Source organism: Meira miltonrushii, assembly GCF_003144205.1.
Source record: "Meira miltonrushii strain MCA 3882 unplaced genomic scaffold FA14scaffold_3, whole genome shotgun sequence".
In the NCBI taxonomy this organism is placed as follows: domain Eukaryota; kingdom Fungi; phylum Basidiomycota; class Exobasidiomycetes; order Exobasidiales; family Brachybasidiaceae; genus Meira; species Meira miltonrushii.
This window is the reverse complement of record NW_020289945.1, coordinates 768,652-782,136: the sequence shown is the minus strand read 5'-3', so window position 1 is coordinate 782,136 and position 13,485 is coordinate 768,652. Positions and strand designations below refer to the sequence as shown.

Below are 13,485 nucleotides of genomic sequence, written 5' to 3'. Positions count from 1 at the left end.
CTCACTCTGCCCTTCTTCCTTCGCTTAATTCAAGTCAGTATCTTTTAGCTTTCTTCATCTTTTAGCGCGGCTTCTGTGTCCCGTGCGGAAATACAAAATAGCGGCTTGTACTTTAATCCTGAATTTCTTCTCATCGAGGCGTTAATTAGCGTAAAAGCAGTCAAACTCTAAAGACAAAGGGGGGCAAAACTTTCAATTCATTCTCCTTCCCAGTGAAAGGAGGATTGATCGCAATGAAGGTGATGGTCAAACCTCTTTTTGCAATATCACATGACCATAGAATGATATCCTTATTGTCAATTCAAGTCCTTCCGCTCTCTCCGTTTTTTGTCGGGAAGGAACATGCCGCTCTTACGGCCTACTACTGGTTACATCATTGTTGAGAGGCAGTGTTTGTTTCTATTATTACCTCCTCGGCCCGCCTTCAGTCTCTCTCTCACTCAAAAGCCCAGCAAGAGGTTTATTACGCCGTTCGGCAAATGCACAGATGTCCCTTGTTTTTTGCACCTCTTTCTTGGCCCGAGCGCACACTGATATTCCGCTCACCTTAGAGTATAAATTCTCCCCGGAATTTACACGCTTAAGGAGCTCCTGAACTGCCATTATATGCATTACCAGAAGAAAAGCGGGTTTATCTTGAACTAAACACTGCTAAAGTGCCTTTGATCTGTTCTTTGACGACATTCATCATTTCTGGGATTGAAGTTGCGTGTGGTGCGTAAACTCAGAATCTTCTTGAGCTTGTATTGTGTGTGTGCATGCACAGTTTGCATTCTTCCAATTCCATAACCATTAACAAGGTAACTCTCTCCTTATCTTCATCACGATCAGCGGTCTGCGACCTCTACACTTTTTATTCACCTTCTCGTAACGATTTGGTTGTGTTTTTTATTTGACAAGGCTTCATAGATTCAAGACGGTTTCACTCCTAATCGCCTACCCCCTTTTCTTCTCGTCAAACCTAATTTCGGCCCTTTGACTCCACGTCAAGAGGATACATAAACAAACACACACATACATACACAAAACAAATATCATTCACGTCAATCACGACTCTTACACGACATCTCCTACGATTCGATTGACGCTACTCTCACTATCGTTGTAGTCCATTTGGCGAATTATTTGGTGGATTACTTTCTTCCGACTTTAATCACAACAAGTCGAGACTTCACTTCTTCCCCTCCTCTCGCAAAACTTTAAACTTTTATCATTCGGCGTTGTTTTGAGTTCACGCGACTTTTGCAACAAATATTTGTCCCCTCAAGCCATTCGCTGAGATTCAATCAAAGGCAACAACAAAAAGGCGCCCTCTAAAAATCATATAACCATTTTCCGACGGCGGCCGAAACAAAAAGCAAGAGTCACGCCAATTCAAACTCATCGTGCATTGACTCTGATTGAAACAAATTTCATCAAGATTTGTAACACTTAAAAAGCAACTGCTCTTACACCTAATCGGCCTCATAATGTCCATGCACAACGGCTCATATTCCGATCCTGCTGCCCAAATGGCAACGGATGCAAACTTTGACAGTTTTATCGAATCAGATCTAATCTTGGACAGTGAACATGCATCATCTGAAATTATCACTACGCCAAGCAAGAAGAAAGGTGCGGTGGGTAAGAGCGGTAAAGGTAAAAAAGTAACACCGCTCTCAGCTTTACCATCAAAATTATCATCAGCAAACGTTGAGCGACATACCACTCCCAACACACCTGGTGCTGCTATGAATGAATTCATCAACTTCTCACAAGCTTCTGATTCAACAGTCACCACACCAACGACTTCAAATTCGTCAAGTCTACACAATCTCAGCTTCGATTTGTATGATGGTAGCGATGGTGCGGCATCTGTGCCGGGAGGAAACGATGTCACTTCACCAGAGGCGGACATGAGCAATGTTGCTACTCCTTCCGCAACTAGCTCAAATACGCAATTCTTCGGAATCCCTCACAACGGCGATCGTACAATGTCTGACGTAGTATCGATGAATGCGCCAATGTCCAATCTTCACTATGGCATGCATCATATGTCTGACGGTGTAACCCCATTCCAAAGCTTTATGGGTGGTCCTCCAATGCCACCCTTGCAACAGCGATCTGTTGATGATATGGGACATCAATTCGGTCATCAGAACCTCGTCCACCATCACGGACATCACCAAAGATCTATGAGCTTACGTGATATGGCATCAACCATGCAAGCTGGCATTCAAGCCTTCACACCACAGGCACTGGCAAGCTTTGGCTATCCAGGAGTAGAGGTGAAGATGGAACATGAAATGTCTAATGGTATGCCAGCCTATCCAATGCCTGCAATGCCAATGGCAGATCCCACAAATGTACCAGGACAGGATGGCAATGAAGACAAACCTCGTTGTGAGAAGAAGAGAAGGCTGACGAATGGTAGCAGCGCAGATGGCAAAGACAGCACCGGGAAAGGAGCAAAAGGTGGAAATGCCAAGAAAGCGGCCAACAATTCTCGTAAGCGCTCCAATACATCTACGAGCAAAGGTGCCTCAGCAAAGTCCAAGAGTGAAGCCGATCAAAAGTTGGTTCAAGAGGAGAATAGACAAATCTCTGCAAACAGTCTCATCGAGAGCGTACCACAAATGGAAGCGGAGAATGAATCTTTGAGCGCTGCTGCGGACACTTCTTTAGCAGATGTTACATCAAATGAGCAAAGTGAAGAGCCGGAAGATGACAAGCCAAAGAAGAAGACGGGAACCAAAAGACCGCCACCGTCTGCTTTCCAAATCACAGAAGCAGGTATGCCTTTCCCTGTCATTGATACTTCTGCCAAACATTCTTCGCTCTTTGTTCCTCCAGACACTTCGGGTTTGACAAAGAGAGAAGCACGCTTGGTCAAAAATCGTGCGGCAGCTTTCCTTTCTCGTCAAAGAAAGCGTGAGCAGTTCGAGGAGTTGGAGATCAAATGCAGGAACCTTTGTAGACTGGTATGGTTGCTGTATGAGACTGGCTCTGGTAGTTTCGGAAATAAGAACAGGAATGCCTTTGGATCTCAAGATGAGTTTGCAAACTTTATCTCGCAACAAGAAGGTGAAGAAGTTCAAGAGATTTTCAACACCGTTTTGGCATTGAAAGGTGGAAGTATTGCTCCTACCGAAGATGGTCAATTGCAAGGTGCAGTTGCTGCGGGAATCAAGAGTGAAAACGGCAAACTTGTTGGTGATGCATCTGCTGTTGTTCACATTCCTTCTAGTGCTGCCAAAGCAGCAGAAGAAGCTTCGAAAGAATTGGCAAGACTTCGCTGCGAGCTCGAAGAACAACAAAAGCGTGAAGCAGCTTTGCATGCCGAATTGGCTCACGAGCGTGGCTTACGTCTGAAGATGGAATTTGACATGCTTCAACGCGAAGAAGAGATGAAACCGTTCCGTGGCGGTGGTCAACAAGATTTATCACTCACTCAACCCGCGACATTTGATGATGAAGATGATAACGAAGACGAAGAAGGTGATATTACATTGAAGGATGATGCACACGACAGCGGACGAAGTGGATCCAACGGCAAGAAGAAAGCTGGCTCTTCATCCTCAATGCGCCCATCACGCGCTTCTCGTCGAATTCAAGGTCAATCACAAAACGCTCTCACGGTGCAATCGCAAAATGCAAATACTGCTGTTGGCCAAAGAAAGGCAGCTGGTGCGGCACTGATGATGGTCTTGTTCAGCTTTGCCTTGTTTGGTTTGCCAGGAGGTCAGACAGGACGTGTTGGTGGCATTTCTCATGCACCCGGATCTTCAGACTTGTATCCTCTTGGCCGTGTATTGGGAGCACCTCTTTCAGGTTCACACCTGACTGCCGAAGAGGATGAAGAAGGTTCGGATAATGATCGAAATGGTCACTTGCCGCCATCTTCACATCTTTCGGTTGATGATCTGTTCCCTGCTATGCATGATATCATGAGCGAAGCCCACCAGGAGAAGCAACCTTCCGGTAGCAAGAAGTCGAATTTCAATTTCGATTACAAGTCTTTCGCTAAAGATCTTGAAAGCAGCTTGGACTGGGATATGCAACGTGGCTTCCTCGTTCTTGGAGGCGATGATGAAGATGGCGAATCGAAAGATGGATCCCGTCAAGCCGGATCACGTTCGCCAAAGAGTCGCAATTCGATGGAGATTGACGGCCAAGATTCCGAAGCTGATGTCAAGGATGCCCCTACCAAGCTGACCCTCTTCGTTCCTGCTCCAGATATGTCTGTCAACTCTGAAGCTGGATCCGTTGCAGATGCAAGCGAAGATCGATTTTACGATGCACCACTTGCTGACTTTGATGAAAGATCAAATGGTGAAAGTGTTTCAGAACAACAACGTGAACTTACGCAAGCCGAAGCAACAAGAGCAGCATTGCAAGTCTTGCGTAATCATCGTGTTGCCAGTGAAGCTGCCGCATTTGCAGCTTCACGAAGATTAGGCAGACAGCCATCACCATCACAACGGGTAGGATCACCAAGCGTACAACAACAAAGCTCAGCTTCTTCATCGAACAAGAAGGCGCCTAAGAAGGCAAATGTACAACGCGGAAAGGCTTCCCAAATTCAAGGTCAATCAGAAGAGAACGAGGAAGATGAGGAAGAAGACTTTAGCAATGAAGTATTGGAAGCTTCTAGTCCTGCTACCGATCGAATTCGCGGTACAGACTTTTATCAATTAGAATTTAGTCTAAGCGGTGCAAAAGTTCGAAATGTAGCCGAATTGGCTCGTTTGTTGGGCTCAATGCGAGGCGGAAAAGGTGATGCAAGTGATCACATCAAGGTGGCATAAGGTGCGGTTTAGGTGGTAAAGAGGGAAGAGGGTGGGAGTAGGGAAGAAAGAAATCAAAAATTGTAGCTTAATCGTCCATGCAATGTCTCGTCCCCATTTATGGGAGACAAAAAAATAATAGAAGGAGGGAAAAGAAGAGGAGAATGTATGAGAGCATCAATAAATTTTATCTTATTTTATCATTATCTTATCTTGCGTGCGTGCTTGTCTCTCTCAGTGGTAAATACTGTATAATGATTTTGATATTAGGGTGACAGGGGAGAGTTATAGCTACGTAGAGCCTTACCAGCCAAAAAGTACATCGTGAGATCGAGAGAAGAGAAAGAAAGAGATTATTATTTTTTGGAGAAAGATGGGATTGCCAATTTTTAGCGACCATAGCAGCATTGTTGCAGGAACTTGAGGAAAAGAGAGTCGACTTTGTGAATCGAAATCGTAGACTGAGATCTCGATCGTTTGACCATTTGTCGGGCTTGGAATGTTTGCTTGCCAACACTGATTTTATGAGCGAAAGGGAGCAAGCTGATGGTGAAAATGCCGCATTAGATCGAAAGGGGGGTATATGGTGCAACGTAATCGTCCTTGGAAAGTGGTGTTTGCATCACAAAATACCTGAATCCTTCAGAGCATTTTGCAAGATTGTCTCTTTCACAGCAGCAAAGACGAGTCTTATATTGCTCGTATCTGTTGCTTGTGTAAGATGCGGATAGATGCTCAATTTCGCTCGATTTGTCTGTGTGAACCTCCATAGGATATACTTGGCCGCCTTGTTAATATCATTGCCGCCGGTATATTCTTCAAAGAAGTTCGATAGAGGTATCCGCGGTATCTTTTGCTTAAAGATGTCAATCTTGTTCAAAAACAGAATGATACTCGTCCTCGTGAACCAACGACTGTTTACCACACTTTCAAACAAAACCAAACTTTCCGCCATTCGATTTTGACCGCTTTCTTCCAGTAGAACTTGATCGTATTCACTAAGTGCAACGCAGAAAATGATACTGGTAACCGCTTCAAAACAGTGAATCCATTTCTTACGTTCACTTCTTTGCCCTCCGACGTCGAATAAGTGAATGGATAGCTGTCCCATGCTGAATCTCGTTTCCGATATTCCGGTGGTCTTGGAACGGGCACGTAGGACGTCATGTTCGTTCGGTATAAAGTTTGGAGATGCAATCCTCTTTGTTTCACCAAAGAAGTATGGTGCGCTGTCCATCATATAAAACTCGCTACTTCTTTCCATCACTAGCCTTGTTGCAGGATCGTTCCATAGAGCCTCAATTGCCGCTCCCATTGAAGCATCTAGTGTTGTGCTCGGATCTGCTTCGACCCGATACTGCAAGATCTTCTCTGCATTTGCTCGGTTCTCTTCGTGTTCGGGTTCTAGAGTGAATTTCCGTAGAGCCAAAACGAGGGCTTGTGCAGAATCAACCAAATTTTTAATCACCGTTAGTCTGTAAACCATCAATTCTTCATGATTGTATCCGTTTTGATGAATGATTTTCATTTGTTTAACAATCGTAGACTTCCCCGATTCTCCCGCTCCCAATAATAGAATTTTGCATTCTTTCTTGAATCGCCGACTTTCATCCTCTAACTGTTTATCGATCATCACACTCCTATCCCTTGCCTCCTTTTCCTCCGATGTGGACATACATGCGCCCATGATGGCAGTATCAGATGGTCACGAGACGCCGGTTTGGTTCAAGTTCGGTGACTCCGGATGGGATCGTAAGGTAAACTTGATCGTTACACTGACTTTGATCGGAGTTGTTGTTTATTGCTGCACGAATCGAGCTGTAAAGTGTGTGTGTGCATACAAAAGAGCAGTAAAAAGCAGGAGTCTTGATCAACAGGAGTTGTGATGAAGATTTTCCACAAAAAGGTACTGCTGTTCACTTTGTTTTTTTTGCAACGGCAATCTTGAGCGTTTTACTTTGAAACGGAGCTATGGTTGAATGAGATGGGAAGAAAATGAAAATTGAAAGAAAAAAGAAGAATCAACGGAAATCCGAAAAAGGGACACAGCCAAGGCTTTATTTTTGGTTGACCGAATGTGAATTTGTTATAAATGAGGGCGTTATTTTGATTTCTTGCACAATCACTTAGAGTGCCCCCCCTTTCTTTGTATGCGTTCTTATTGATTTTTCGGGGCTGAATTGAGCACCATTTAGGAGATACGTTTGATCAAATTGCCATATGGTGTTGAGCCATAAAGCCTTTTCTGTTGTTGGATAAAAAGTAGAAGCGAGTTTGTCAATTAGGATGATGGTTTTACAACACTTCTTGATGTTGCATCCTTCAAACACAGTCTCAATTTAGCATAGAGTGTTGTTTTGGCAGGCAGGATTGCATTTATTCTTTTTGAGCGGGCGCGTGCTCTTTGTGTGTGTGCAACAGTAACTGTGCTACTGCTGCTTCTATGGCTATTGGTTGGAAACGCGTTATTTACTGCATCCGTATATTGATTAAACTTTTTCCACAACCAGCAGCACACACAGTCAGTCTCACACACAGCCTTTTACCCGTCTTGTAAATTTAAGTTATAGTGTCGGCAAGATTTAGTCTTTTTTTCCCTTTTTCCTTTTTGGACGACGCCTTTGTATTGCCAAGCTCCGTCTTACATACATACAAATCACTTTTGTGCCTGAATGATGAAATGGGAGCAACACGGATCACCTTTCAATGTAGAAGAATCTTTAGCTGGTTGGATCATATCGTATTTTGATAACAATCATTCTATCTTTTTTTCTACAATAGAATTCTTGTTGGCGGTTCCGAAATGTTCAAGCCGATCATAGAAAAAGCCAATGCCGCATCCAGTTTTAAAGCACTTTTCCAGTAAGAAAGAGAACAAAGGGGTGCATATGAAAGACAGACAAAGTGCTTTTACGCGCTAAAAAACAATGACCACACTCGTCAGGCACTAAAAGATCTTTCAAACTCCTCATTCCCCTTTAGGTTCAATGCAGGCACAAGAACAACAACACCATGTCAAAAGATGTGACATATCTGTTTATTGTACCTTCTTAAACTACAAATCTGCAAAGAAGAAAGAGGTGGATGATGGTAAATGTGGGGGTACAACGGCAGACGGTAATTCAACTTGTTCTCCCGTAACGTCTAACAATTTCACCTTTACTCCAATATCTGTCAAAATTTGAATAAATTCGGCCGTTTCACGTGTGTTGACCAATCCTCCTTCTGTGCTTAACATGCTCAAGCCATCGGTCCATTCGCTAAATTGACTTGAATTCAGAGCAATAAAGTCCGCAAGGCTAACGTCTGGAGCCCTTAAGAGACTGAACGCTAAGTTGCTGTTGGCTTCATTGGCATTGATCATTCCATTATTCGTTGCGAGTGCCCCTCCATTGTGAAGACCATTGTTTCCATCTGCATTGACATTTTGACCGGGTGAATGAATAAGAATATCTCTTACCAAACTCAAATCGATCCTTTCCGGAAGATCATCTAGACCGCTCCTTATTGGCACTTTCTCAGAAGCTTCGCAGAAATAGAGATATTTCTTGTTTGGACTCAATCGGTAGAATCGATATGGTCGGCTTGACGCAATCCCATTCGCTCCCATGGTCAATGAGCCTTTTACGTTTCGTGTAGCTCCGCCTACCATACTGAATGTTGCATTGCTGGCCGGATTACGGAACCATGCACCTTCCAATAAACATTGAATCCTCTGTTGACGAACGAATTCATAGCTTTCTCGATACATTCTTCCTCTCAGATTACGAATACTTGTCTTGTTTGAGAAATCATCACCAACCTCAAGTTCGCGCATCTGCCTATCCCGAACGTCCCGATAGGCTGATTCCAGGAAATCAGACTCTACCTCTAACATCGATCTAGAGGCTTCATCGCGCAAGGCTTCCTTCACCTGAGAACGAACCAAAGCGCTCACTCTACCGAAATCGCTAATCGAAGCACCACTTTCCGACCACATCCTCAGGAAGAAACGAAGAGCAAGATAATGAAGTCGACTGAAGGACAGTAGATGAGGCTGGAATTGCGTAGCAGTGCTGTAACCAGATGCGATATCATAATGATCCGCTAGAATCTCAACCACTTCTAATGATGCTGCTCCCCAAGGGCATCGTCTTTGTTCGGGTCTGTTGATTTGCTCGAGGATGATCTTGGCATACTGCTCCGGATCGGTGCGAACGAAATGTTCACAGCATTCCAATCCTAGCCAACCGGTCCTTGCGAAATCTTTTGCTACATTTTCATTCTCAAACCCTAGTCTTCTCCATTTGTACTTTACCATCGCCCCGCCTTCTTCCTCTTCTTGTGTCAATTCAGGTATACGTGCTTGTAGCCAGATATAAGATAATGCGCCAACATGTCTCTTATCTGTGGGGGTGACCAGTGTTCTCATCCGATGACCTGCGACTCGAATTACGTTCATTTGGTATTCCAGTATCGAGCTCGCCAATTCGTCACCTCTCGTCGAATCCATCAATCTGGCTACTGCTTTTGATACACCTAGTCTCTCTAACTCCGAGGTGAATGCGTCAAAGAGCGTATCGGATGCATTCCTCATCAAGCTGTTGATCAGGCTGAGACTGTACATGCACAGAGTTGTATCGGCACTGCTCAATCGTTGTGTGAGCGTTTGCAAAAAGCTTGGCTCCTTTCGTATTTCAGCATAAATGACATCGAATCCATAACGATATGTACTTGGAATTTCACCTCTTGTCTTTCGAGCTTCTTGAGTGGTAGCTCGTTGCATTGCATTACCTTGATCTGTATTCTGATCTAATTCGGTATCACCTACGATATTTCCTTGTTCGACTGGTGCATCTTGCGGTCCACTTACCACGAGCTTTTTCAGAATAGCCGTTGCTGGGCGACACACATTAATGCGTTCTTGGGTGGTGAGAATGTTGACAACTTTTCGTATGAATTCCGAATCCAATGTTTCCCAACCTTCATCGCATGATTCGATCAAATTTTGTACGCTTGTCAAAGTGTATGCAAGTGTATTGCCTCCATCGAGTGACATGATGATATTCATCAATTCTTCAAAGCCTCCTCGTTTGAGAAACTCATTGCTAAAAGGCTTTTCTCTGATTAGCTTTTGAAGAGAATGTGTTGCCATCTTTAAGATACGCTCATCCCGCGATGATAATTTGTCAACCACTTCGACAGCCTCGATAGTTGGTGAAGAGCATAGCTTAAAGTTTCTTCCTGCTTCGATCTTGCGTGACATATTTGTATCATCGATCAACTCATCGTCTGTTTCGTCTCGAAGAGCAAACAAAGCCGGTGGTTCTTGAACGCCAAGATGAGAATTTGCACACAATTGTCTGATCACATCGCTAACCCTTAAGCTAGGATCGATCATTGCTTTAATTGTTGCATTTTTGTAAGTAACCGTATTGATTCTACTTCCGTTTGATGTTCCTGGAATGCTTACATCACCGAATGATCTTCCGCTCGTTCGTGTTCCGGGTATAGATGCCATTGTTGCCGCTTCTTATGGCTACGAAGATAGTAAAAAGGATGCGGTTACAATACAAGAAGGATCTCGAAACACTTTCAACCCAATTGAAGCTAAAATTGGGCGTTTATACGCTAACAGGGGTTGGTCCAGGTCCAGCAATTCACCCTGCGCCGGTGCACTGAATAAGCTGCCTTCTCACTTTACTGAATGGCTTTTCGGGTCATTCATTGTCTTACACTCATTCGTCATTACACATGACCAGATGGTATAAATGAAGATATGATTAAAGTCAAAGGAAGCCTTCCTGTCAAGATGATATTAAAACACATCTTAAATGTCGATCATAATTAAGGTTTTAGAAAGAGGAGGGGTATATAGTAAACAGTCTAGAACAATATACAAGTGGCAAGCGAAAGACAGAAAAAAGGGTGCACTTCTCACACCATTTTGCCGACAATTGTACTGGGACTGTACTATACTGCGCAAAAGCGGGGGTGAGCATTTGACAAGACTTTGCGTGCGCGGTGTTTAATCAAGTTGACGCACAGACAAGCAGTAGCAGTAGCAGCAGCAGCAGCAGCACCAGTACACTCGGTAGAAAAGAGGGGAAGCGTGAGCTCGCGTTGCGCATCCGTTTCCTTGCTTGTACATCCCAAATTTCATTTCCGGCCGTATTGGGCTAAAGTGCCGAGAATGTCAAAAATGCTGCTGCAGCATAAGCATAACAACTTCATTAAAGATGCATAATACAATATTGTATATATACCTTATTCGCCTATATGCGATCCGATCGCTTTTTCACCTTCATCATCGACGATACCCTTTGAGTACTTCATCTTTAGAGTGTTTTATTCGCAAAACCCCTATCCGTTCAACTAATTTCGTTCAATTGACTAATTTGTGGTGGACAGCATTTCAATCGACTAATCACGAAATGGAGAGCATCAATTGATAACCTCAATTCGCCCCTTCCCCAAAAAAGTGTTCTAATCAAAAATGAGCGAAGTTCCTCGGAACAGGTCCTTCGCTCGAGCGGCTAGTAGTTCTCAAGGCAGGAGTGATTCTCCGTGGAGTTCAACTTCAATTCCTGTTGATGCAGAAGAAGTATTGGACAAAGATGAAGATTACAACCACGCTACCGGCTCGCCCCGTAATTATGATGCAGCCTCAATGTACGGAATGAGTCCGGCCGGCTTAAGTCAATCATCCTGGAGAAGACCTTCAGGAGCTTCAAATTTGTCCGGACATAGATCTGCCGCTTCGGTCAATTCTAGAAGACCATCAAGTTCGTCCGGACCTTGGAGTAGTAAAGCGTCAATCGAGTCCGGACATAGTATGTATACAGCCTCAGCACAATCACCCACCTCTCCGCCTTCTACTCCAAAGAATCGCAGCACATCTTCCAGAAGCAAAATCTTAGCAAGTAGTGCTGCTGTTCTCGAAAATTCGCCTCCTATCATGCCCTCCAATTCACCTCCGCCTCATTCTAGAAACAGCAGCTTCAGCACAGATGTCAGTCTATTACCTCGCAGTATCAGCCCTGCAAGTCATCAAGCAGGCAAAGGAGGAATCCTCGTCAGCACAGCAACAGGTCAATCACTCTTGGAACGTAAAAGAAGGTTGGCTCTCGCTTCAGGAAGCTCTGCTTATGAAGATGCGAATACTGACGCATCTTCCGTATCGACAATGTCGCATCACTTCGGTCAACGTGGATCAGATCAAGCGTCCAATGTATCATCTGGTGAATCTTCAGGCACGCGAAGGCATGAGTCAAGACGGAAGCCTGCAACGATAAGAGATCAAGCCGTATCCGATCATACTTCTTCTGATGCTGCTTCTGCCGTTCCGGTAGACAATCCTACTTCATTGAAAAAGAGGCTGTTTGGTGGATCAAGGAAAGACAAGACGCCGCCAAAGAACAGTCCCTCAGTAACTGAATCAAATTCTCGAAACTTTTCATCGTCCACGCTACAGGATCCATTCAAAGAGACGAGACCGCAGCCATCACGAGCTCATAGCTACAGCAAGAGCAATCGTCCTTCGACGGCTGGTGGGACGGGATCTCCGTCTATGCTTTCAAATGAGCCATATGATTACATCAATGGAGGCACTGCGAACTATACCACACCGTCTACACGAAGCAAATCATCAGGTCGCAAAACAATCACCGAATCGGCAACGTATCCTAGAATGCCAAAGTCCGAAACATCGAGTGGCTTTCAGGAGGCGCAGAATGGTGCAGCAACAGACTATGGTAAGCCAAAGACTATGCAAAGACTAGGATCATCGGCGGCTATTGAAACACGCTCAAGTACACCAAAGAGAGCTTCCTTACGATCTGTTCCGAGTGAAAGCTCCATCAAACGATTGCAAAATGATTCTACAATCACGCAAACAGAACGGCCAACGTCTCGAACACGTGCGAATAGCAGAGGTAGCGCAAGTGTTCACAGTAATACCAGTTTCGGAAGTGGGAATTCAATTCCAAATCGAACAACGAGCCTCAAACAAGGTCGTGCAGCACCATCAAGTCCAACCTTGGGCCGTGCAAGTCTAGTATCTCCATCTAGCTCGTACAAATCTATACCGACTTCACCGGATCTGTTACCTTCGACAATTGATACAACTCTATCCTCTTCGCCTATCAAAAATTCCCTTAACAAGGGTATATCAGCAAAGCACTCCTCCTGGCGACAATCTTCGGCCTTGAGTACTGCTGCTGCTGCTGGACCATCGGGTGCGTCAGCTTTGGCTGCTATTCGTGCAAGTTTCGGTGAACCTCTCGCAGGGCAGAATGAATTGGCTCAGGAGGAAGGCAAAAGGGTTGGACAACCGGATGTCTCTGCTTCTTTAAGCTTTGCTGCTTTGAGAATATTGGAAGAGCCTGATCCGAAATCTCCCGAACAAGATGGTGGAAGAGATGCAACAATGTCAAAATTGACAGGTCTAGATGCGGATAGAATCGTCAAAGATAACCTAAAGACAGAATCGGATTTGCGGCAATTCTTGTCTTACTCAACGCTCGATCCTAGAAAAGAACCTTTACGACCTAGCAAGAGCCCATTGCGTGGTACACCCTTGGATCAGAAAACATCGAGTATGATGAGCGAGAGCGGACATGGATTTCGCTCTGTCAGTGCGCCGATGCCCAATGAAGCACGAAGGATTCCAACTTCTAATTCAACGACGAACAATTTTGATCTTTACCGAATGGAACAATTAAGTCCGCCTAGAAAGAGT

At 44.4% G+C, this 13,485-nt stretch overlaps 3 protein-coding genes across 3 annotated transcripts; 1 reads left to right on the top strand and 2 right to left on the bottom strand.

Moving 5' to 3' along the window:
* Positions 1-1,469: 1,469 nt before the first annotated feature.
* On the top strand, positions 1,470-4,787 carry FA14DRAFT_156138 (uncharacterized protein; the record flags this gene model as incomplete). Its single annotated transcript, XM_025497808.1, has 1 exon — positions 1,470-4,787. The coding sequence occupies one exon, from the start codon at positions 1,470-1,472 to the stop codon at positions 4,785-4,787; it is 3,318 nt and encodes a 1,105-aa protein (XP_025353744.1).
* A 194-nt stretch (positions 4,788-4,981) lies between these two features.
* On the bottom strand, positions 4,982-6,899 carry FA14DRAFT_135672 (guanine nucleotide-binding protein alpha-3 subunit). The gene has a single exon (XM_025497009.1). The coding sequence runs from the start codon at positions 6,451-6,453 to the stop codon at positions 5,389-5,391; it is 1,065 nt and encodes a 354-aa protein (XP_025353743.1). The 5' UTR covers positions 6,454-6,899; the 3' UTR covers positions 4,982-5,388.
* A 922-nt stretch (positions 6,900-7,821) lies between these two features.
* Positions 7,822-10,510, bottom strand: FA14DRAFT_147303 (uncharacterized protein; the record flags this gene model as incomplete). Its single annotated transcript, XM_025497345.1, has 2 exons — positions 9,540-10,510; positions 7,822-9,491 (listed from the first exon to the last, which is right to left on the bottom strand). Exons 1-2 carry the CDS (start codon positions 10,264-10,266, stop codon positions 7,822-7,824), a joined length of 2,397 nt encoding a protein of 798 aa, XP_025353742.1. The 5' UTR covers positions 10,267-10,510.
* Between the last annotated feature and the right edge of the window lie 2,975 nt (positions 10,511-13,485).